This window comes from Delphinus delphis, chromosome 5 (genome assembly GCF_949987515.2).
Source record: "Delphinus delphis chromosome 5, mDelDel1.2, whole genome shotgun sequence".
In the NCBI taxonomy this organism is placed as follows: domain Eukaryota; kingdom Metazoa; phylum Chordata; class Mammalia; order Artiodactyla; family Delphinidae; genus Delphinus; species Delphinus delphis.
The window spans coordinates 18396554-18423322 of record NC_082687.1 but is presented as its reverse complement, the minus strand read 5'-3'; the positions used below and the strand labels follow the sequence as shown (position 1 = coordinate 18423322).

Genomic DNA, 26769 nt, shown 5'->3' with positions numbered 1-26769 from the left:
CGGAATAAGTCCTTCCCTGCACCGTGCAGCAGTGAAATGTATGTCCTCCTTATAAACAGATAAAGGTGTACTTTTGGAATAGTTTTCTTGGCGGAACAGATGAATTAATATTGACCCACTGACACTCTTTTGTCCAGGGGCTTCATGCCTAAAGGTATATAAAGGACGATTGGCTGAGTTTAGACGTGTAGCCTGTGGCTGGGGAGAAGTGTAGAATTACTTGGCGCACACACACAGGGATTTTAGTCAGGGCTGAGCCTGCGTTAGCACCATGTTTTAATCAATTGCTATTAACATCAAAGAGATCCTTAATACACAGAGTATCTTGCCTGATTGACATTCTGGTCCAAAGACTCCATCTCTCCCTACTTCATTGACTTGTTACAAGGGCATTCCATCCCAGTGCCATTCCCATCACATTTCCTAGAGAAGAGTATCCACAGGGTATTATAAGTATTTTTTCCTTTTCCTTCATCGAATTCCAACAATAAGACCAGGAATGAGCCGTGGGCACTCACGGGTCTTTACTTAATTCTATTAGAAATATCCTGAAAAACCTCCCTGGCCATCAGATAAGAAGTCTTTTCACTTACTCAAGTCAGAGCATGATCTACTTAATAAAGTTTTGCACTTATCTCCAGAAGGTGGTCTTTACTGATCTGGCTTTCAAGTTGGAAAGAGAGAAGAAAAGTTGATTCTTTGTGGATTCTGCTCTCAAATTTAACCCTCAGGCAATTAAAGCCTCTTTATCCAAACCAAGTCGTTGTTTAATAAGGCCCCTTTATAAACACTCCAAAACATGCTTTCAAAACAAAAGTTAGAAAGCCTGTAAGATCCATTCTCAAGAAAGATCTCTTTCTGTTCAAAACCCGTCCTGACCTTTTTGTTGAAGAAGAACAAAATAATGTAGTAACAAAAACACAAGTGGCTGCCAAAGGAAGAGAAAAAAAAAAGTTCCTGTAAGGGACTGAAACAATAAATCTCCTCTCTGCTGAACTCCCAAAGGGAGTGTGTGCATTTCCTCCTGTTCTTTATCAGAGCCCCCGAAATAAGTAGGCATGGGCAGTGGCTGTTCAAGTCCAGCACACCTTTTCCATTTGCTGAGAAGGCCCTGCCAGGCTGGGAGGGAGTTGTCCCTGCCTGACTCTGGAGAGAAGAGCCACTGTGACGAGCCACAGGCACCATGAAACTGCTTCAAGGGACCATACTTTGTCTTCTTCTGTCCAGTCTTTGTAGCGGTTTGGACGACACAGGTACCCTTTTCTCTTATTGTTCTGACGGTGTGGATCAGAAATCACTAGTGGGCGGCTCTGAGCCTCAGTTTACCTTCAGGGAGCCTCCCCTGAGAAGTAGACGCAGCAGTGCGTTTGCTGAGTTGAGTGTGTGTGCGTGGACGGGGGGATGCGTGGAGAAGGCTCCGCAGAGAGGATGTTTGTTTTCACGGAAGGAAAGTGTTTGCTGCTGCAGCGGCCTTGAAGTGTGTTCCATGGCATCGTAAAGGTACCGGGAATATACAATAGCCTTTTCAGAGAGTAACAATCTGGGGATCAAATGCTGGCTAAAAATGGACTATTTCTCAAAAATGTGCTCTTTTCAGACGTAAGTCTAGAAATAACAAGATTGTCATGTACCGGTGAAAGGCTGTAATCAGAAACATTGCTCTGCAGACGCTGGCCTATATTTGTCCCAACTATCTTTTGGCTCTGATAAATTGAGAGGTTGGATAAAACTGCCTGGGCAAGTGAATCTTAATATCTTGAGGGTGAGGGTGAGAATGGAGGAGAGTCACTTGATTAAAGTTTATGGATGCTTGCTCTAGAAATTAACACAGATCTACACACATACGTACAATATTTTGCATAACATTTCAGGGAATTTATAGACATAAAAACCCTACCCATTGACTGCAGGTTCTGAAACTTAGATAAAGGATATATATGCACCTACATAAGCCCTGACTATATTACTGACCAGTTGCAAGAAATTATTACATTTGACTTTTAACCCTTCCGGAGGGATTTACTGTAAGCAATTAGATTTAATCAATATTTATTAGGCTCTCACCATGTATTCAGCAGTGCAAGGAATACAAAAATGAGTTAAGACATTGTCCTTGCCCACAGTGGCAAATGCACTATTGGGAGAAATAAGCATGTAAATCTAACATAAGACAGATTTAATAGGTGCGAAAACTAAAGTACAAACTATCATAAAAGAACACGGTTGGGACACATTGATTCTGGCTCTGAGGAGCCCTGGAAAAACCTCAATTCTAATTTTATTGTGCATGTGCTCTTTTCAAACTTCACTGCTTACAAAATTCCATTTGCAGTGATTAGGTAGGAAAAAATAAACACACTCCTTCTTGAACAATATTTATCATTAATTTCTCAAAATATGTTATATAAATCTAGTACAAATGCCCAAACACTGCAAAATCACATACGATTGATTACAATCCATCTGGGACTTTCCAGGGTTAAGCTGAAGTGGGTATAAGACCAGAAAATTTCACTTAGATGAGTTACAAAGTTCTGATTTTTTTTTAATAAAGAATATTTATGAGATGACACAGAAATCAATGCACTAGCTTATAAGTAACTCTTCAGTTTGCATGGGAGAGATAGATAGGAATGGATTACATGTACTTCAGAAAGCAAAGTGGAATAGAATCAATAGAAGTAGCCTACAAAACCTGACCGTAAGGAAGCTGGAAAGGTGAAGGATAACCCAGAGATGACCTGGAAGATTTTTCTATTATGATCATTGTAGGAATAAAACCAGCGTCCTTTAGCTCATTGGTAATGAGCCCAACCTCTCTATTAATAGTGTCTTCTTTCTAATGAACTATTAACCAAAGTAAGATAATTTCTTTTCTTTAATTTAATTTTGTTTATATTTTTATACAGCAGGTTCTTATTAGTTACCCATTTTATACATATTAGTGTATATATGTCAATAGTAAGATAATTTCTTATTTGAGCAGAGACAGCGGTTACATAATGACTATCTCTTTCAACCTCTGCCAGGGAGCCTTTGTTAATTTTAAGGCAAGTGTCTGTAAAATCTACCCCATTTATCCTAGAAAAAGAAGTGCTGGTTCAGGAGCATAAATTGACCATCGGAGTGAGGCCTACAAGGAACTGGAGGAGATTTTCCCATCCACGTGTATGATTTTTTTTGCACCTGGTTCTGCCTGTTTTATGTTTTCCTTCCCAGATACGGTTCAGGAAATGAAGCATTTCCTAAGCTGATTTATTAAGTTCTTTTCCTAACCCCCTGTACCGGAAACACATTGATTTCAAAGCTTTATATGTTCCCCAAGCTTAGAATGCTTAACATATTTCATCAGCAGAGTTGATTATAGGAGTACAGAAGGAGGCATTTCATCTGCCTTAAATTCACAAGTTGTCAAGAAGATCCATGCTTTTTTGCATAGTAATTTATTCCTAAATAATGATCTTTTAGAGAAATTGACTACTTTTCTTTTTCTTTCTGTCTTTTTTGTCAGTTTCAGATTTAAATAAATACAATATAGTTTTTTGTGCTCTTCGTGAAAACCAAGGAAATCTTTCTGCATGGCAGTGAGTGACTTTATTACTTGGTGAGCAGTACAATATTTTACAGTTTCCAATTTGGAAAGCTGTTCTATTGAAATATGTATGGGAGGTTCTTGAAAAGGAACTGTCATTCTTTCCCAAGGTTTTCTAAATTGTATTTAAAACTGAACAGACCCCTGCGTGGCTTTTAAGCTCCTTTGGCTTTTAAGTCTAGACTGATGAGCTTTAGACTGTCAGGACTGAGAAAAGTTAAATGAAGAAGGATTCCAAGAAAAAAGAGGCCCTGGAAGCAATTTACTTTTCAAGTGCCATTTGCTTTTTGAACTTTACATTAATTTAGGAAAGATTAAAATGTTTTAGCCATCTGCAAGCAGGAACACACGTCACTTTATTGGTGTCTGAAGAAGAATTTAATTGCTTGTTGAAATTCATTTGTTAGGGATTGAACATTCAGTGTCATGGAAAAAAAAAATGGATTGAACACCCTCTAAGACAAACACTATGCTAGACGCTGTAGGTTTATAGCGATCACTGTGACTCAGCCCTTGTCCTAGAAGTGGTGGGGAGAGAGGAGCGCCAAATAATTACAAGTTTGATTCTATCGTAAGTCTTAAGTGGTAAATAAAGAATGCTGTGGAGAATTCACAACTAGCTTAGTTTTGGGTGTAGGAACATCAGAAAAGCCTTCATATAAAAGTGGAAATTATGATAAACTTTGAAACTTGAGAAACAGGTTGGATGGATGGAATTTCTTGAATAGGAACTTTAAAACATCAGTATGTTCCAGTCTAGAAATGTAAGGAGGTCACAGATTGGACAGAGTTTAAGTGTTGGAAATATAGCCTCAGGATATGTTGAATACCAGGATGAGTAATATTGACTCAGGTAGTTAATTACATTGGATTCTCTAAATGTGTTTGAGCATGGGAATTATCTGATTGGGACCATAAACTGAGAAGATTAATCTGTCAACAGGGTATACATTAGACTATTGCAGTCAGGAGAGAGAAAAGCTAAAGAAAATGGTTCAAATGTTATTCCAAGTCTGAAAGTCTGTCAATAAAATGAAAAGAAGGGTCTAGGGAAGAGCTTTAAAGAAGTAGGAAGTTTGTGACGCCGTATTATTGACTGGCTATGAGAGAGATAGTGACTGAGGTGTAGCGTGTTATTTGAATAACAGAAGTAGGGAAATGGATTGGGACCAGACGTATGGAAAGATAGGAGGAGATGGTTTCGGGAGAAAGTGATGAACTTGATTTTGGACATGGTGAGTTCGAAGTCTTAATAAGATATTCAAATAGAGATGTCCAATGGTAGGTTAAAATCGTCTGGTTGGTAGGTGGAATGCCCCTGGAGGTGATGGTGGGGGATGAGTGTTCTTTACACTTGTCTGCCAAGAGATTTTAGTCCTGTCCTACTCACTGGAAGATTAGTAACATAGCGAGGCAATTTATTTCTCTGCTGGACGCCCATATTTGTAACTCTCTTATGGCCCTTATTTTCCAACTTTATCTTAGTTATTTGTGTGCACATCTTATCCCCTGTACCAGACTATAAGCACCATGAAAGTAAGGGTCATATTTATTATAGTCTGGATAGTAACAGTTCTAAACACATAATAAGGATATAATAAGCTGAATGAATGCATAAATGAATGATATAGTTGCCTATCCATTTTTAATTTCTTCCTCTGATAATCACTTTTTGTTTACTACCTTATCCTTGTGAAAGAGTTGTGGACAGGTATGAATCACAGAACATAACATGAAAACAAGTGGAGTATTTTGATCCCTGGCTATGAAAGCGCGAGCCAAATACATGGAAAGGGGCTTCTTATCAAAGTAGGTCAATTCCCAAACTCCAGCAGAGGAGAAGATGTTAGGGGTAGGTGGACAACCTAGTACCAGGTGACAGTAATTTACAGCAAACCTGGACGAATAAACTACTCTGACTATAATCATTGGGAGGAAGAATATCTAAATAAAATTGATTCTACTTCTCCTTTTTTGGGTATCAAATACTTTATGTAATATCTTCTATGGCTATAAATATTCAAGGAGAAACCTTATTACCAACCAATTTCTCAAAAATACAAAATGCCTTTTTTTCTAAAAGCAAAGTTCACATAAGAGAAGTTGGAAAAAAATTAAATAAATATCGTACATCATTAACTCATGTGTTATTTTAAGTAACATATGTGTTGCTTCAGAGCAGATTATCTTACTTGTTACTTCCTCTTAGCTTAGTCACTATCAATAGATCTTACCTGAAGTGGGTGATCTATTATAGAAAGAGTGAATGAGTGTGGAAACAAATTCAATGGGAAAAGTTTCCAAGCCTTTTATTTGGCATGCTTTCCTTACTACTCTTTTTTTCTTCAATGATCTTTAAAAGTAGAAGTGATCATTCTAGAATTCTTATTTTTAAGAGACTCATAACAGTTGTCACTGGCAAATTGGCAATTTTATCTTGCTGATTGTAATTATTCAGATGTTGAGAAAAAAAGATGAACGTCTGAACGTTTCAAAAAGCTTCTAATTTACTGGATAGTTGCCCATCCTTTCCTTTTCATTGATGACATTATATTTCAAGCTTCAGGTAGATATTTTAACTTGTAAATAATTATCTAGTCCAAGTTCCTTATATTCTTTTTTTCTTAGTCATCACTTTCCAACTTCCTCTTTACCTCTGAGAACAATCTGAGATGTGTTTTTCTAAACCTTGAATGTCAAAGCAGGAATTGACTCTAAACGACATTCCATTCCATTCCCGTGTAGTAAATGTCTCCATTCCTGTTAGTGAATTCCTGTGGGTCATTATAGCTCTGTCAGGTTAGGCTAATAATGCCTGTTGAGTGTTAAAAGAAGTTCTTTTAGTTAACAAGTAAGATCCTTTTTCCTTTTCTACTGTTGCACACAATATCAACAGTAGCATGGGAAAAATTAGTGGTGTCAATCACATCTAGAAGGGCCACTATATGATTCCCAAAGTTCGGCAACCATAAAAAAAATAGTTTTCTAAACTTGAATAGAGGTTTTGTGTCTTGTAGAATGACATATCAGTAGAGGTAATCATAACTAGTCTCTATATAGAAGCAGCCACCTACATCCTCTCTGGATGCCTTTAATCTAACCATTGCTATGGCAACCTCTCAGGTGTAGCTTGACAGTATCTTGTCTCGCATGAATGAGTATCTCTTGCTTTCCTGTCTCCTGTTGTTCTCATACTAAGGCATGCTTCACCTACAGAAACCCACCTGGCACTGTTGTGTGTCTGAGCTAGAAGTGCAGGAGCCTTAGCACTCTATGAGACAGGCTTTGCCCAAAAGAAGAATGGGGCCAGTGAATAAATGCTTTCCTCTTCTATTGCTGCTCCATTTTCACTATTTTAGTTCTCTACTCCTTTTCTTGACATCACTTTCCTTTACAAACTGCATACAAACCCTTGTCTCAGGCTCTGCTTTTTGGAGAAATTCAGGATTGATTATTTTCTGATGGGAACATTTTGGTTTGGATGATAATATATACATTATACCAGAGTTTCTCTGATATTCTAATTGATATTCACTACCTTTCTTCCTCTTCATTTCAAGAAAAAATTCGATAAAGCTTTTGTTGAATAAGTTAAACAATATTCTAAGCAAGTCCTTTCCTAAGGCAATCATTTGTCTGTATAGAGTCAATAAGGAACTATATTGTGAGGTTGGTAGTCAAAAATGTCAATGTCATTGATTCTATTCTTAGTGTGCTGCTCATCTGAAATGTAAACTGATTTTTATTCTGTTTAATCAGTCATATTCTGGCCTAAACCTAAATTAGTTGTGTCAAAAAACAGAGAATGGAGACTCCCCTGGTGGTCCAGTGGTTAAGACTTCCACTGCACTTCCACTGCAGGGAGTGTGTGTTCTATCCCCGGCTGGGGAACTAAGATCCTGCAAGCTGCAAGATGCGGCCAAAAAAAAAGAAAAAAAGAAAAATGGAGATCACAGCTAGGTCTGGTCCAAGTTAACCAAGATATGTATTGTTACAACATCTACTGACATCTACCATTTGTTGTACCTGGCACTTTACACACATTACTTCCATCACAACATTTCAAGGCCAGCTTTGTCATTCCCATTTTACTGATTAGGACACCGAGGCTTGGAGATAGTGTAAAGTTATCCTAGAGTGATAGTGCTTAAAATCAAATCAGAGAATATTATTCTTCAAAATCTTCCCTTCTAGCTTGCTATCTTCCAATGCAGTACAACTGCAATAAGTTGAGTTTTTCTGATCAAAAGAATAAGGGTAGAGACGTTCCACTTGAGTCGTTTGGAAGCACTGCTGCCTCTCATAGCCCCTTCAGCACCTCTAAACTGCAAACTAAGACCACAGTGCTATGAATGAATTTCTACTTAGTGCTAATTAGCCACTTAATATCCTGGATTCAATTAATTATTAGGGGATGGGTTAAAGGAGTTGTAGGCATTTCCCTACCTACTCACTGTTATGTTGGTTGGAAAAAAATAATGTTCTTGGCTCTGATACAAATGTCAGTGCAGCTAATATGGGACTTAGAAGAGAAGGAAAGAAGCAAAGAGGAAATAACTATTAGTGAAATAATTACTTAGTGTCACATCTATAATTCTTCTGGAGCCAGACTGTCTGGGTTCAAATTCCAGCTCTGCCACTTACTATCTGTGTGAACTCGGGCAAGTTACTTAACCTTCAGCTTTCTCAGCTATAAAATAGGGATAAGTACAGTCTCACCTCATAGGGATATTGGGAGGATCGTGTGAGGTAATACACAAAAACACTGAGAATAGTGTCCAGTATACAATGACTCTATGTTTTGCTGAGTTTGGGAACTCAGAATCCTACAGATTATAATATCCAATTCCTTAGACAAACTACTTTATTGCCAAGTTGATTCCAATGTGGAATCAGCAAATATTTAAATAATTACAATGTTCATTCTCACAAAGAGAAAAACCAGCACATAATTTTTCACAATAGAATTGAAGTAGGAATGAAATACGATTGCCAGTTATGCTCTTAATCATAATATATACAGGCACAATTTGACATATACAGACTGGTATATTATCTAAGATGCTTTTCAGATTTGTAAGTTATTTAACTCACCGTATAAACTAATCACTCAAATTAATAAGCAAAATTGTACTTGTGTTTAACGAAAATTCTAACTTTTTAGTCTGAGAATAGTCAGCATCCTCAAATATTATTTCTTATCTTAAAGTATTGAGCATTGCTTACTCTTAGAGGTGGGATAGGTTAGTGGAAGGAACTTTGTTCTTAATGTGAGAACCAACCAACTTTGGATCCAGCTTCTTAGTATGCTGAAGCCGGCCAAGACACTAAATGCTTGTTACCCTCAGTTTCTTTATCTAAAAATGAGAAAAATGGTAATTGTTGACACAATATTGGTGTTAAATGATAATTGGAAAACCTATTTTAGATGCTCTGTAAGTCATAAATCACTATGAAAATTTAGTTATTAATATGCAACCTAACATTTAACTCACGGAATCAACAGATGAAGGGGAATGTACTTCATAATTTGAGGATTTTTCTTTACTGTCTGGGCCTTTAACTGCCAATCCGTCATTGCTCTTTGAGCCATGTACCTTTACATATTTTTTTATGGCTGCTACACACTCAAATTGCTATGTGTTGAAATTATGCCCAAGTTAAAAAAAACACACACACAAAACACAGAATATCATTTGTATCACACATTGAACTTATTTTTTTTTCCCACATCTTTATTGGAGTATAAATGCTTTACAATGTTGTGTTAGTTTCTGCTGTACAAAAAAGTGAATCAGCTACAAGTATACATATATCCCCATATATCCTCCCTCTTGTGTCTCCCTCCCACCCTCCCTATCCCACCCCCCTAGGTCTTCACAAAGCATCGAGTTGATCTCCTTGTGTTACGCAGCAGCTTCCCACTAGCTATCTATTTCACGTTTGATAGTGTATATATGTCCATGCCACTCTCTCACTTCATCCCAGCTTCCCCTTCCCCCCGAACTTATTTTTAACTGAAGTGGGAAAAGGAATGATTTGTGTGTGTGTGTGTGTGTGTATGTGTGGTATGAACTGTGAAATTGTCCTCCTAGGGCATTCAGCAAGTATGAGGACATAAATGCTGAACTCTCACACACTTTCCCTAGGGAAGAGAGGCCACTCCTGCATTTGTCAGCTCAAGGCTATTCTGACAACTCCTCTGTCCAACAGTGAGACATCCCCCAGTTATCTCTCCCCCGCAAATCCAATTTTAAAAAGTGAGAATCACCTTTTTAAATGCACATAATTAACTAATTTAAAGGTTTATTAATGGTAATTGCATTATTGGGATTAAGATATTTAAATTATGTGAATCTATAAACTTTTATTTTCTTTTTCATTTTCTGAAGGCCTCATTTGTTGGGTGCAAGTTTTATATCAATTAATGTTTAAAACTCTATAGATTTGCAAAGTAGAAGAAAAATGACAATGTTGTCAATCATTTAAAAAACCCTTATTAGAGTCCATTACAACCTAACTAAACATAAATCTCTTGGAAGCAAGGACAATGTCTAATTGATCATTGTTTTCCCCATGACCTATCTTTGAACACATAGGTGATGCTTACCAACTGGCTCTTGCTTTAATTTGGAGAACTGTATTTCTTCAAAAGTCAGCAGAGTTGAAAATACCCAAGGCATTCCTGGCTTTGTTTTCAGTGACTTGAGGACAATATTTATTTATTTATTTATTTATTTATTTATTTATTTTGCGGTACACGGGCCTTTCACTGTTGTGGCCTCTCCCGCTGCGGAGCACAGGCTCCGGACGCGCAGGCTCAGCGGCCATGGCTCACGGGCCCAGCCGCTCCGCGGCATGTGGGATCTTCCCGGACCGGGGCACGAACCGGCGTACCCTGCATCGGCAGGCAGACTCTCAACCACTGCGCCACCAGGGAAGCCCACAATATTTATTTTTATCCTTGGCCTGGGTTGTGGAGAAGCTGTGAGTGTCATTTTAGGATACTCTCTTCATTGGCTGAACTTATTTGATTTGCTCTATGAAGTTGACCTACTGTCTTATATTTGTATGAATAACAGAAAATGCCTGCCTTTCGTTTACATCAACTGTCCAAATCACACCAGAATGGTGTGATTATCTGAAGGCAAGTATTGAATCATTCCTGTGTCTTGCTCACAAGAAAAAATTGGTATCCTTTTATTCTAGGCACCATTCATCAGGTAATCCTGAATCATTTAGCTCAGAATAATCCTTACCCCCACCAGAACAAAATGTAAAATTATGGAAATTCAAGACACGCTGATTACAGAAGTCACCTCTCTGTTTCTGAAGTCTTGGTTCAGAAGGTCGAATAAATAACTTTATCCTATCTGATCCTGTTCAGAAGTAAAGGGATCCAATAATTCAATTATTCCCAGATTTTTAAATTGTCACTGATCAATAAATAATCAAAATGCCATCTGGGCAGTTGACATGGGACGAACAGCTTTTTCCTTTGTCAAATAAAAACACAGAAGTCCTACAACGCATATACCATTTTACGATCGTATCACATAAAAGAAAACCTGCTGTAGCTCCTTCCATATATTTGGAATATAAGATGTTCTCTTCCCTTCTTTTCTCATTGAGCTCTGGCTGGTGTCACAGACCAACGCTGTGCACCTGTGCGGGGTGCGCCGTCCTCTGAGCCAAGACCCTTTGGCTTTCGTCACCAGCAGCCGCAAGCTTGCTGTGTGACTGAGCTAAGCAATTTTTTTTTTTAACCTCTCAAGACTTTCATTTCTCCATCTATAACATGATGTGGTTTGACTAATCGATATCGAAGTTTTCTCCTGGATCTACAATTGTACGATCTTCCTGTAGCGAGCCATTTCTGTACATTTCGCCTCAAGTTATCTTGCTCCATTTTCATTCTGTGATTCCTAAATATGTTCATTCTGGAGCAAGATGTTCAATTCTGTTCCCTAATGTTTACCTCCTTCGGGAATTTTCAGATAGGGCTGTTAGAACGGATCTTCTTTGCATGTGAAAAAGCCAATTCTCTGCCGTGAGCAACACTTCTCAGAGTACATACCAATGAAAGATCTTTTTTCCATTTTTCTACATGGCATTATTTGTATTTGGCTTGGCTGAGGGAGGGGTAGAAAAAAGGACTGCGAGAGAGAGAAGGAAATTTTCTGACATCAGAAAAAGATTGAGAGGAAAAATGAGGTTAAAAGAGATGGAGAAAGTGATAGAGGCTGATAGAGAGGCAGAGGCTCTCTGAAGGGGCTGGGATGGAGAAAGGTCAAGAATGAGAAGTGGAGGAAGGCTGATAGAGAGATGGGGAGACATTCTTTTTTTTAACATCATTATTGGAGTATAATTGCTTTACAATGGTGTGTTATTTTCTGCTGTATAACAAAGTGAATGAGCTATACATATACATATGTTCCTATATCTCCTCCCTCTTGCTCTCCTTCCCACCCTCCCTATCCCACCCCTCTAGGTGGTCTCAAAGCACCGAGCTGATCTCCCTGTGCTATGTGGCTGCTTCCCACTAGCTATCTATTTTACATTTGGTAGTGTATATATGTCCATGCCACTCTCTCACTTCGTCCCAGCTTACCCTTCCCCCTCCTGTGTCCTCAAGTCCATTCTCTACTTCTGGGTCTTTATTACTGTCCTGCCCCTAGGTTCTTCAGAGCCAATTTTTTTTTTTTTTTTAAGATTCCATATATATGTGTTAGCATACGGTATTTGTCTTTCTCTTTTTGACTTACTGCAGTCAGTATAACAGACTGTAGGTCCATCCACCTCACTACAAATAGATGGGGAGACATTCTAAATGCTCTAATGATTTGGGAGGAGCTTTCCCCATCGGCCCTCTAGCCACTTTTACAGATCCAATACCTTGTAGATTTCTTTCTTATCATTAAATCTCTTGCCAGTTCATTCCTCCATCCATTGCTTTGGCTGAATGCTGAATTTTTCAAAGCACTTTCACTGATCAAATATCTCATTTAATCCTTGACATTTGCCAGGGGATTGGCCAAGCTGGTGTTATCTGTGCTCATTATCAGAGGAGAAAAGCCCAAGGACTCGCACTTAGTGACTCAAAGCAGTAGCCCTCAATGTTAAAATATCTATTAAAATATTTTTTCCCAGTGATCTCCAGGCCACTCCCTTTCAGTAAAACACAGAAAACTATTTTTCCAGCAGTTACTGCAGATAATTTTTATACACTTGTACACTGAAATACCCTCTGAGAAACCCTAGACTAGACTCAAGTTTGTGACTAGTCATCTGAGCTCTTTTCACTGTCCCATACCTGCAAGATAACCAGAGGTGTCTGGAGGTGTTTATCTTTCAGAAAAGTGCTAGGGTGTAGTGCCTTCAGGGAAAATTTTGGTATTAATTCAGTATAACCTAATTTCTTCTTTTCTTTTTTACTTATACTAGTTTAGGATAATAGGAAACTTGATTTGGTCAAGACAAATATTAGTGGAAACGTTGAAATCTTCCTAGTCACATAGGCTTAAATTCCAGCTTTTTTTGGCCATCTCTTTATAAAGAGAGAGTCTTTACTCCCAACTCATTGTAAGATCTTATTGATTGCTTTCCATTCTGCTATTAATCTCCCTTCTGTTTTCATTAATACCAAAAGACCAGGAGCCTCTGCTGTATAGGCTACTCAAGAAAATTAGCCACCTTGAATAATGGATTGATTAGGGAAACAGCTGTAGTAGTCCTATCAAAGTTTCAAGTGGGGTCAGGATGTGTGTGATAATCCAAACACAAGTATTTCTGGTTCCCAGAGAACTGTTAAGAGCCAGAGGAATTTGAGAAGGTAGGGAGGATTAAATGATTAGCATTTGAGCATGAAGAGAAATGGAGAAGCGGTGAAGTTATGAATCTGGGCAATATATACAGGAAAACCTCCAGTATTAGAAAATGACAAACAAATCTGTAAACTGGTCATTACCCTGCTATTTCTTAATAAACCAGGATAAGATAAGTTTTAGAAAGAAGTCAACAGCCTCTCTTCCAGAGTTTTACAAACTAGAAACCTCTGATATCTAACTGGCAGAAGTGTGTTGTTTGGCCACACAATGTTTTATGACTACAAGCTACTATTTAAAAATCAGCAAGTTTCACAAAACAACAATGGCGACAGAGAAAGAAAGAGAAAATCTTATTTTCAGCTCTTTTGGCAACTCTAGGTTTCATATTTCCTCACAGCAGCACTCGGTTAAACCTGAGTAATAAGTGCCCCCTTTAAATTGGGGAATGCTCTCATTCCTACAAAAGTATGTGCACTTCCACCCAATCTGACTCTCTCATTTGCTGCTTCGCAGATGTGGGCATAGGGTTAATCCCTTCACCTGTAGGATTTCATCTAAGCATTACGTGTGCAATTTGCAAAGCTATCACCATGTGCATGGTGGTTCAATAGATTTTTGAAAGGACAGGGTTCTGAGACAACTTTCTACAACTAACTAGGCTTGCCAGCTCAATCTCAGAATTTTAAAGACATTCCAGTCACCATTTTCTTTTTTATTTTTCTTAAAGATTAATGCTTTTATTACAATATGCTATAAATAATTAACTTAGCCCTGATTAGTACTCTTGTTTCACAGTCTCGAGAAAGCATAAAACTTAGAAAATAATTTAAAGAATTTAGAAACGACAAATCATAGCACACGATTAAAATGTTGCTTGGGGTTTCCTTTGCCTTTACACCTTTTTCTGATGTATTTATTTTTACCCTGTTTTACTAAATTTGCACATTTTTTGCATTTGCTCTTTTGTTGTTTATATTTATTCCTACTAAACTTCGTCCTGTAAATGAATAATAATTTAATTATTTTATATTGCAAATTTCCTTACTATTATCCAAGATATTAAAAATGCAGCTCAACACACTCTCCTTTAAAAACCTGATTTAGATTCTAACTGGATTATTGTAGGTCATATGGCCCCTTTTTTTAATACAGTTGATCCTTGAACAACATGGGTTTGAACTGTGTGGGTCCACTTATATGTGGATTTTTTTAAATAGTAAATACTACAGTACTATGCAATTGGAGGTTGGTTGAATCCATGGATGCAAAACCTCAAATACAGAGGATAAGGAAGAATTGTGGAGAAGGAGGGCAGACTATAAACTATGTGTAGACTGCACAGAGGGTCAGCACCCCTAGCCCCCATGTTGTTCAAGGATCAACTGTATAACATTTTCTCCACATAGGTATTTGAGACATTAGATAATTATTGATCACCTATTCAGCCCTTAGTTTCTACTTGTATTATCAGTCCCTTAAACAATACTAAGCTTTGGGCTGCTTTGACCCTGATTGTTAAAGAAAGATGGGAATAACGCATAGTGGTATGAGATGAAAAGGGAAGGATAAAAATGGAGTTTGGGCTGACGTTCTGTCATATGGAGAAGCTAAAATTTAGGACATTACAAGGTACTTTAAAACTTACTGAGTGGGGGGGCTTCCCTGGTAGCGCAGTGGTTAAAAATCCACCTGCCAAGGCAGGGGACGCAGGTTCGAGCCCTGGTCCAGGAAGATCCCACATGCCGCGGAGCAGCTAAGCCCGTGTGCCACAACGACTGAGCCTGCACTCTAGAGTCTGTGAGCCACAACTACTGAGCCCATGTACCACAACTACAGAAGCCCACACACCTAGAGCCCATGCTCCACAACAAGAGAAGCCACTGCAATGAGAAGCCCTTGCACCACAACGAAGAGTAGCGCCCGCAACTAGAGAAAGCCCGTGCGCAGCCACAAAGACCCAATGCAGCCACAAATAAATAATAAATAAATAAACTTATTTAAAAAAAAAAAAAAAAAAACTTACTGAGTGGGGACTTCCCTGGTGGTGTAGTGGTTAAGAATCCGCCAGCCAATGCAGGGGACACGGGTTCAAGCCCTGGTCCAGGAAGATCCCACATTCCACGGAGTAACTAAACCCATGTGCCACAACTACCTAGCCTGTGCCCTAGAGACTGTGAGTCACAACTACTGAGCCCACAAGCCACAACAACTGAAGCCCACGCACCTAGAGCTCCATGAGAAGAGAAGCCACTGCAACAAGAGAAGCCACTGCAATGAGAAGCCCGCAGACTGCAATGAAGAGTAGCCCCTGCTCGCCACAACTAGAGAAAGCCCATGCGCAGCAACGAAGACCCAACACAGCCAAAAATAAATAAATAAATATATTTTTTTAAAAAAAAGACTTACTGAGTGGCCTTAAAAGGCTCTCACCTAAAGCAGTATTTCCAGGGTGTGTAATGGGTACAACTGGTTGTACTTGAGATAATTTTAGGCATAAACGGAATTAAACAATATTGACTCAAATCTCTATGATTCTTACAGTTATACAGTGTATGTTTGGTGTTATGTCTTACTGTGCTGTAACACTCATTAATTTCACTTTTCAACATAGGGAGAGCAGGACTCAAGCATGGAACCATCATAGTCAATGATATCTTTACAGAATATGAATTTTATCATAGTATTTATTTATTTATTTACGGTACGCGGGCCTCTCACTGTTGTGGCCTCTCCCGTTGCGGAGCACAGGCTCTCGACGGGCAGGCTCAGCGGCCATGGCTCACGGGCCCAGCCGCTCCGCGGCATGTGGGATCTTCCCGGACCGGGGCACGAACCCGTGTCCCCTGCATCGGCAGGCGGACTCTCAACCACTGCTTCACCAGGGAAGCCCCCATTGTGTTTATTTTTATAGTTAATTTTTTAAGTGAGTTGATTTTAAGAAAAAGAGTAAGGAACCAATAGCAGATAGAGAGTATGAATAAGCTCATAAAACTCGTACAGGAGTGAATGAAATTTTGGACACACTTTACTAGAGATTAAACCTTAGGAGGCTGCTGTAACCAAATATGGCGTTTCCTTTTGCCAGCTTTTCTTTTCTCACTAGGAAGTTGCTAAAATGCACAAGAGTTTTAAAGACACTTTTATAGTTGGTAAGTGACTCTTCTGAATTTTAACAAACATATTTCACTTCAACCTTTATCACCCAGGAGAATAGGAAGTGTAATGCTTTCAAATGTTACAGAAGTCTCACTAGAAATAAGAAAAATGCCCAAAACATAGAAAATTCCCCACAAATTCTTCCCAGATTTTAAAATGACCCATATATCAGAAAAAAATCATAAATCCAAGTTTATGCAGCATTCAACACTGTTGAGTTCACAAAAAAAGCAGAGAAATGTTTACAAATAGTAGTAAAGCATAAAGGAATAATGATTCAGCAACAAATTTAAACTCAGAAATTTTATTTCAGTATGAAGTTTCAATAGTAGATCATACGTTCAATATAAATTCAACCCAAGTTTGTATTTTCTATTTTTAGTTTAAAGTGATAGATTAATTAAAATAGTTTGAAGATTCTGGCTATTCCGGTAAAACTTATATTTAGCATATAATAAACAGTTAATAAACACCTATTGTCAAGCACTAGTAATGGGAGATACACAGATAAATGTTAATGCTATTAGAATTGCTTGAAAATTGCTTATTCTGGTATATTTTACATAATGATTCTAAACTAATAAAAATGTTTAGTTATCACTAATCAGTAGAGAAATGCAAACCAAAACTACAATGAGTTATCACCTCACACCGGTCAGAATGGTCATCGTAAAAAATCTACAAACAATAAATGCTGGAGAGGGTGTGGAGAAAAGGGAACCGTCTTGCACTGTTGGTAGGAATGTAAATTGATACAGCCACTATGGAGAACAGTATGGAGGTTCCTTAAAAAACTAAAAATAGGGGCTTCCCTGGTGGCGCAGTGGTTGAGAGTCCGCCTGCCGATGCAGGGGGCACGGGTTCGTGCCCCGGTCTGGGAAGATCCCACATGCCGCAGAGCGGCTGGACCCGTGAGCCATGGCCACTGAGCCTGCGCGTCCGGACCCTGTGTCCCGCAACGGGAGAGGCCACAACAGTGAGAGGCCCGCGTACCGCAAAAAACAACAACAACAACAACAAAAACTAAAAATAGAACTACCACACGACCCAGCAATCCCACTATTGGGCATATACCCTGAGAAAACCATAATTCAAAAAGAGTCATGTACCACAATGATCACTGAAGCACTATTTACAATAGCCAGGACATGGAAGCAGCCTAAGTGTCCATCAACAGATGAATGGATAAAGAAGATGTGGCACATATATACAATGGAATATTACTCAGCCATAAAAAGACGAAATTGAGTTATTTGTAGTGAGGTGGATGGACCTAGAGTCTGTCCTACAGAGTGAAGTCAGAAAGAGAAAAACAAATACCCTATGCTAACACATATATATGGAATCTAAAAAAAAAAAAAAAAAAAAAAAGGTCCTCATGAACCTAGGGGCGGGAAAGGAATAAAGACCCAGACATAGAGAATGGACTTGAGGCCATGGGAAGGGGGAAGGGTAAGCTGGGATGAAATGAGAGAGTAGCATTGACATATATACACTACCAAATGTAAAATAGATAGCTAGTGGGAAGCAGCCGCATAGCACAGGGAGGTCAGCTCAGTGCTTTGTGACCACCTAGAGGGGTGGGATAGGGAGGGTGGGAGGATACCCAAGAGGGAGGGGTTATGAGGATATATGTATATGTATAGCTGATTCACTTTGTTGTAAAGCAGAAACTAACACACCATTGTAAAGCAATTATACTCCAATAAAGACGTTAAAAAAATGTTTAGTTATACAGAGCACCATGCTTCTTAGGCATACTGGATAAAAGAAACTAAGTATGTATCAATAATAATGCGAGATTACATCTATTGGTTTTCTCTCATTAATATTGCTGTTAGGAAAGTAAATTTAATTGTTCTGGCATGAATTCATCTTCAAAACCAGAAAAATCAGTTTACAAATAAATGCCAACTGCAATCTAATGGTAACCTTCACACTTAGAAAACACTTTATTACTTAATAATGGTGGTATCTCAGATTTAAGTAATTATCGCTGCTGCACTGAAGTGCTTGTCCTATAGCTCCGTAGTCTATTTATTCTGATTATCCATCCTGCCATATTTGTGAAGCAAACAATTTATAGCCAACTCTGGAATAATTTGGTATACAGCAAATTTACAATTATCTTCTGCAGCAAGCACATAACTGTGACTCAGCCAATTTGATTCTGAGTCTGGTAAACAGCATTTAATAAAATAAAAATAATTTTATATAATTCAGATCGCTCCTGGATATCTCCAACTTTAATGTAAAAACATGTTCAGATTATAGACTTCCTTGCTGCTCTGGGAAAAAGCCCAATGCAGCCCATTTCTTCAAATCTTTCGTGGTGGAGGGAGGATTGAGTTCTCATGTTCACCTTTCTTTCCACCTTCTTGCACCCTTCAAATTTTGTACTCCACTTGGTTTCTTGTGACATTTTCTTTAACTTTGCACTGGCAACAACCAAAATGTAGTTCTCCTTTCTTTCCTGCATGCCCAGAAAGATCCACTTAACTAAAGTCTTGCTGGGTATTTGCGGACTGCATGTGGAATAGGTGACTTTACTGAAGGAAGGGAGGTTTTACAACAGAGTGGTGCAAAGTTAAGAATGTGTTTTAGATATCTCCGTTCTTGAAAGTCTTTTGGATGCTTTACCTTCTTTCTTGGTCTATTCTCTCTCCTCCTCCCCCATATCTTCTCCTCTCTTACCCTCAAGGGTAAAAAATAACAGATCATTTCCATTTTCTTGGGCAGAACAATTCAGTTCTCTCTAGCTCTTTCTCTTACATTTCTTAAAGTTTTGGACATCCTTTTGAATTTCCAAAATCACTCTGACAAGTGTACACCTGACTGTTTGCTCTTAAATAAGAACAAATTTTCCATCCTAGTCATCATCTTGGCATTTGGGAAGGGATTTTGGAATGGTTCTTTCTTCTAGTTAAATTTGAATGATATTATGCGAGAGGGCACTACTTTTAAATGATGAGGCAAATTTGAGTTGATTGAGAAATAAAAGTATACAGTCATCCTTCTCTCTAAATATGGATTTCCTGATTTCTTCCATTGTCAGCAGAGCTGAATGTATCAGAAAGATACTTTCCAACCAGGCTTTGAAAACATATTCTGTAAACATGTCTGTTGCCTACTATTAAATAACAAAAATCTGTTGCAATGTTCAGTGTAAGCTCTTTCTTTTTCCAAAGGCTGCATCTGTCCCACAACACGCAGCGTTATTTTTAAATGTGTTAGATTTAATTAACCCATCACAAGGGACTCTTCGATGGCATCCTAAAGGTATGTTCAAAATATTTTTAATTTGGAAAATATGCCATATAAAAGCTAGTCTCCAAAATCAGAAAGTAGACACCGTGACTTCTTCTCTGTTCTTATATAAATACATGATAGGCTTCTACTGGGCATGTGGTTCCATCTGAGCAAAACTGAGCAGCTCTTCCATCTCCAGCGTGGAGAAACCGATTCACAGAAAGAAGAAGTATGCTGTTATTCTAGCACTTAGAGCCGGCACATATTGGAAACAAAGAGCCATAAATCCCCTTCTCTGTAAGTCGCTGCTTGTTTGTTTCTAATTAAAAAGTATGAGTCATGGGTGTTTAAAGACTGACCCTAATTATTTGCAGGGAATGGATAAGACAAGATATCAAATTCCGGCTCAGTTTGTGATGCTATATAAAGTCATCAGTCAAATAAACAAAATTGTACTGTTACTGACATACTAAGATCCACAAAGGAGTGGTCCCCCAATGTTTTGAAGATAAGTGCCTCATTTACATGGAAAGTGTGAACCCCTTCCCAGTAAGATAATAATTGCACCCACTAATTGAGAAGACAGAATGCTGCTAAATATTTAGCAATTTTTAAACAGTTGTATTTCATTAATCACAATAGAAACTATATAAATTTTAAAATGGTAGCGTATATGTGTGAATCATTTTTTTTCAATATGCAGACAATAGTTACTTGGAATATAGATTCAGCGATCCCTGGTTGAAGCTCTGTAGATCCCAATTGTACCAGGCCCACCACATGGTAGCAACCATGGACCTATGGAACAGCAACATGGAAAACCTCTTTCTTCTACTACATGAAACTGACTTTCATGTTTTCTTTATTCTATCCTGGAATCTTTCTGTTCCATTATTATAATCACAGTTTCTTAAAAGAAATGGTATAAGGATATCAGAAAAAGATAATACTAAAAATAATTTATAAAATCTGGCAAAGTTGTTGTCAAATTTAGGATGTAATTGGAAGAATCAGGTTATGATTTAGGGAGGAGCTTACGTTTTATTTAGAAAGACTTTACTAGCTTGAACTTACTGACTGTGTTGGACATGGCTCTGTAAATAGTTAATCAAGTATTTAGGGACAGTATAAGCAAGAAACATCAATTTGTCTGACCTATTGGTAGAGCTCTAAAATGTATCTCATGTCATCGACTTTTTTTTTTTTTTTTTTTTTGGTACGCGGGACTCTCACTGTTGTGGCCTCTCCCGTTGCGGAGCACAGGCTCCGGACGCGCAGGCCCAGCGGCCATGGCTCACGGGCCCAGCCGCTCTGCGGCATGTGGGATCTTCCCGGACTGGGGCCCAAACCCATGTCCCCTGCATCGGCAGGCGGACTCTCAACAACTGCGCCACCAGGGAAGCCCGTCATCGACTTTTTAATCAGGATAAATTCAAGTGTAACCTAGATGTTAGCTGCATCTCTCAAGCTTTTATATATATTAATGTTTTGCTCTGCACAGAAACCCTATGTTTCTATAATTTTAAAAACAGAGGCTAAAGAGATTAAGTAATTTGCATAAGGTCACATAGCTCGTAAATTGTGGAGACCTGCAGTCACCTACTTCCTACACTACACTGCCTCTTGTTTTATTCTGTGCTAAAATATTTTTTTCATTTATTTAGTGTCTTTTCTTGCATTCACAAGAGACCCTGAATATATATGCTAAAAATAATTTGATGCAAATGAAATAAAGAAGGCAAAATAGTTCTTTGATGTGATCAATGTAAATTAATTGGTGATTTTGCTGTAAAAGTGAGACTGAACAATAATATATTCACTATATCACTGTTGCTTTACCCCAAAACAAGAAAGGAAAAAAAAAATTTTTTTTATCATTTCCCTAAATCCAGAACTAACAAATAAAGGACACTGAAAAAAATCATGTCTTAGAAAGCCCTTCATAAATTTTCTTAGTCATATGATATTACAATAAAAGTTGACTTTCTTACTTTAAAATTTTTTAATAAAGTTGTTTCGCACTAATATTCTATTGATGAACAAGATAAGATATAACTTTGAGTGAAGAGATTTTGCTCTGTTTTATTTAATAATCCCTGATGGATGATGTGACTGGTCAACAAAAACAAAAAAAACGGAGGTACTACTGATGACAAATGCTTTTTACTTTCAGTAATTTACCTTAATTAGTTTCATTTGTTTTCATAATTAATAGCAACAATATGAGAAAAACAATTGTGCTCTAAAGTACTCTAAATAATACCGAATAGTAGCACAGAAATACTGCAACCACAAACGTGACATTGCAGTTCTAAGACTAGCCAGTGTAGAGGAAAATCACAAGAAAGATGGGATTAGAACATCTGAGTGTAAACAAGGCTCTAACATCTTCCGCTGCTGCAGAAGATAATTGTAACTGTGACTCTTGGCAAGTCACAATCAGACCTCAGTTTCTTCATCTATGAAATGAAGATAACAGTATTGTCTGTTCTACTGTTCTATGAAATTGTTAAAATCAAATGATGTCAGTGAAAGCAATTATTGTTACACATGTTTGCATTCTTGGAATGTCTGTCATTTATAAAGTTTTTTGTCACTTCAAATAATTCTTTTTAGGGCAAGAAAAGATTGTCTTTGACTTTTCAGAAGATAGAAATAACATTTTGTCCTTTTATTTTACCCCTTAATAACTGAAATTACCATCTTTCAACAGATACAAATTAAAAAGCATTTAAAATCAGTTAGAGAGTTTTTCTTTACACTTAGAGAAGACAAAAATAGAGTAGATGAGGTGATAAATATGACATCTCAAAGTCAGCCAAATATCATTTTCTAGCTTCAAATGCAATACTGTAGACTTTTGTACAAACTCAGCTGTCACTCATTAAGTGTAGACATGAACACACACACACAGACCTACACATACACATTGCTGAGAAGGAGCTGTCTAGCTTATTGTATATGAGCTCTATTCATTCACGTAGATGCTAGTTTACCTATAATAAAATATTTCATCATTTGTTCTGCTATGTAAAAGAAAAGTTTCGGGCTTCCCTGGTGGCGCAGTGGTTGAGAGTCCGCCTGCCGATGCAAGGGACACGGGTTCGTGCCCCGGTCCAGGAGGATCCCACATGCCACGGAGCGGCTGGGCCTGTGAGCCATGGCCACTGAGCCTGCACGTCCGGAGCCTGTGCCCCGCAGCGGGAGACGCCACAACAGTGAGAGGCCCGCGTACCGCAAAAAAAAAAAAAAAAAGTTTCAACACAAAGTATTCCAAATACCTATTCCCAACTTTGTCTTTCACATTTTCTCTATTTCTGGGTAGACTAACACCCTAAAGGGAAATACATTTTGTCCAGGTAACATTATCAGATTGCAAATAAACATAATCATTTTCTCCCTTGTAATACAGAATGCCTTTTGGGGCTTAGATTTCTCCCAGGTGATGAGTTTATAACTCTATAAAGCCTTTGTATATAACTGCTAAAGTACAAGCCTCCTTCTTGGTATGTAGAAATGCAACTTATGCTCAATTATTTGCCATAATGGATATTTACATTGTAATTTAATCTTACAGGTAATATAATTTTACAGTTGAAGAGATTTTGTTCAACAGACACTTTTCATAGAGAGGAAACTGAGGCCCAAAGTGGTGAAGTGGCTCACACAGTTACATAATTAGTTGATGTCACAATTGCCAAGGCTGTGTGTCCTTCCACCTCCCGTGGTGTCATTTCATGTGTGTCAATCACTCTTCTAATGTCACTGCTGGTGGAAAGTGTCTAGTGAGACCTTCCCTGTTCCTGAAGAAATGCCAGGAGAGCCTGTAGTGAAGACCCAGGATTTCAAGTGGCGACATTCTAAGCTCAGAGGAAAGCTGGGGGCGCCATTAGAGAGAGAAGAGGAACACCTCCTGCTCCGTTATCACTGCCCCTGTGTGGAGCCCAGACAAGGGACAGAGCAGTGCTGTTCCTCCCAGGACTGAGAGGGCCCTTGATTGATCCCCTTCCTGAGACAAGCCCAAGAGACTTGCTTGTAAGGTTTGCTGGTGCCGACAAGAACCTGCAAAGCCTAAGCATCTTGTTTCCTGGGAAGATGCTTTTTGAGCCACAGAATCACAGCTCCTCTCTGGGGTCAGAGCAGAGCATGGTAGGAGGGATCTGGGGATGGTTGATCTAAGAGCCCAGGAGTATGGCCAGGTCACTCCTTTCCCCTAATACTCTCACTCCTATAAATATTAAATATAACCTTTGCTTTTTTTATACCTCAAAGAGCTGAAACTTTCCAAACCTGATACAGTATACAAAAAGTCCCCTTATAATAGAGTCCACAATCTCAAATATCTTGTTATTATGCAACCTGAGTTTTAAAGAATCACAATTAGTTTGTGAAGGAAAAATACCTGCATTGCCCCATAATTTCAAACCTGACACGTGGGTGAGTGGAGGAAACTTGCCTTGGGAGGCTCCACCTGTGTGTCAGCCAGAACACCTTGGATTCTCAGGTCCATTTTGCAGATATTGTTGTTTTCTGTTTAAGAAACTCGCCAATGTACTGCTGCCTTCCCATTCTCCCCAGAGGGGCCAGGTGGCTGAGACACCTGTCCATGCTTGAGCCTGCCAGGCCTGGCACTCCTTCCCCACCTCACAGATGGCTGGCAACCTGAGGAGATTCGTCTTTAAGGCATAGCTCTCTCCCACTTACCTGCATATTTTCCTCTCTGTGAGAGATGAGATCTCCTTCTTTTTATTTTTATTTTTTTAACATCTTTATTGGAGTATAATTGCTTTACAATGTTGCATTAGTTTCTGCTGTATAACAAAGTGAATCAGCTATACGTATACATATATCCCCATATCCCTTCCCTCTTGCATCTTCCTCCCACCCTCCCTATCCCACCCCTCTAGGTGGTCACAAAACACCGAGCTGATCTCCCTGTGCTATGCGGCCGCTTCCCACTAGCTATCTATTTTACATTTGGTAGTGTATATAAGCCCATGCCTCTCTCTCACTTTGTCCCAGCTTACCCTTCCCCCTCCCCGTGTCCTCAAGTCCATTCTCTACATCTTCGTCTTTATTCTAACTTATCCCCCAAATTCATTCCACCTAGGAAAGGTAAGCATTCTAAAACCTTTTGTGCTCACTACAGTATTTTGTTAGCCTTAATCGAAAAAGTAAACTTCAAATCCTTTTTTTTTTTTGAGTTGCCACTAGCTCTGATGTTTTCATTGAAAATTAAATTTTTCTGTTTTCCTCTCCCCAAAGATTCTATTTTTAAGTGTCTAATATCCCCAAGGCCCCATTTCAGGCCTTATGTTATATAGCCTCTGTTTTATTTGGCACTATTGTCTTTGCCCTTCTCTTTGAATATCCTTTCTTCTTTTTCTACCATGAAGCATGATTTTTCTTTCTTTCTTGTGCTCATTTATCTGATTCCTTTTGAAATCTGTTCCACGGAGAAAATGATTCTCATTATCCTAGACACATAGAGAGACATCACCTTACTTTGATTTCACTCGTATAGGATGAGCTACGCATAGCATTAATTATACAGCACCATTTTCCTGTGGCACCTTAGCATAACCTTATAGGTGTTTCATGCATGTAGAGCTTGAGTATCAAAATAAAGTCTAAGATCCTCTAGGAAAAACATATTTTTAATTTTTGCTTAGGTCTTATTGAAATAGATGCTTAGTAAACGTTTATTGAGGTAGGTTACTCATTGGCTAGTAGTTTACTTATAAATTTCATATAAGGTATCATGAAATTTTTAGATCAATGCAAGTAGAAGTCATCAGGAATACATCATCATGTAATAATTGTTGTTTTCTTTGAATTGAGGAAAAAAATTAACTTCATTTAATTTGGTTGGCAATGAACCAAAGTGACCTGTGCTGTATAAAAGAGCAAGGACCACCATTAATGGAAAAACGTGTTGCTATGACACTGATAATCAAAAGGAGTTGGTGCCCCGTCTTTCACAAAGGCTCTCTTTTGATGGGAATATAGAAAGGGTATCATATTTCCTTTATTTATTTTTATTATATTACTATAGAAATATATTTTACTTATATATAAATTTTGTATATTATACTATGTAATTAACATTTTAATATATTTTTAATGGGTGAGGGAAAATTGAAATTTTCCACTTAAACTTTGCTAATTCTTTGTTACTTCTTTTCTGACAAAGAAGATATAGCGTATATGTTGAACAAAAATTATAATGCTAGTAACTACTGACAAAGTACTACGAAAAAGGACCTTCTCACTATTTATGATACCCCAATTTGTGCACTGCCATCACATACAAACGTTAAGAAGTGGATCTCTATTCACTATAAGCCATGATGCATAGGGGAGAAGCAACCACAAATGACAACTGAAAATTGACAATTACTTTATTTCAAGATAAAATCTGTATAAAGTTCCTAAAAGCCTAAGGGGTGGCATATATGGGAGGTGGCACTGCATGAAGACAATATGAAATAGTAGAAATAGTATGTTGTAAGCTATTGAAATATAAAATTAGCTACTTTACCATCAATTCCATAGAGCAGTTGATCTAAGTGATGAGATTATTACCTAATAATGGTACTTTGAAGGTTTATAAGACCATTTAGTAGTTAGCATTTTGAATTTACTGTAATTATATATTTCTAAAGAAACCGTTCTTCTGTTTCCTTAAAGAACTTAAAACCTTCTTCTGAAATTGTGTTTATGGTTAAAACTAGCAAAGTAAATATTTTCAAAGGGAAACTTCAGCACTGTCTCTGCCACAATTGCATTCCACATACCCAAATGGTAGAATTAGAAAAAAAAATCAACTTTTTACTAATTGGTGCTATGATCTTTTGAAACTACCTTAAACTCATACATTTTCTGAGCTATAAAATGTAGGACTTCTATTACATTAAGATCTTTTTGAAAAGTTCTTTCCAGATC

The 26769-nt window shown here is 38.1% G+C and overlaps 1 protein-coding gene across 2 annotated transcripts in view; it reads left to right on the top strand.

Moving 5' to 3' along the window:
• The first annotated feature begins 1007 nt into the window (after positions 1-1007).
• EMCN (endomucin) overlaps positions 1008-26769 on the top strand; it is an 89889-nt gene continuing 64127 nt past the window's right edge. For both annotated transcript variants that reach the window (XM_060012041.1, XM_060012042.1), the window contains exon 1: positions 1008-1253. In XM_060012041.1, the coding sequence (XP_059868024.1) occupies positions 1184-1253 (70 nt within the window). In that variant the 5' untranslated portion in view covers positions 1008-1183. The remainder of the gene's footprint in view (positions 1254-26769) is intronic.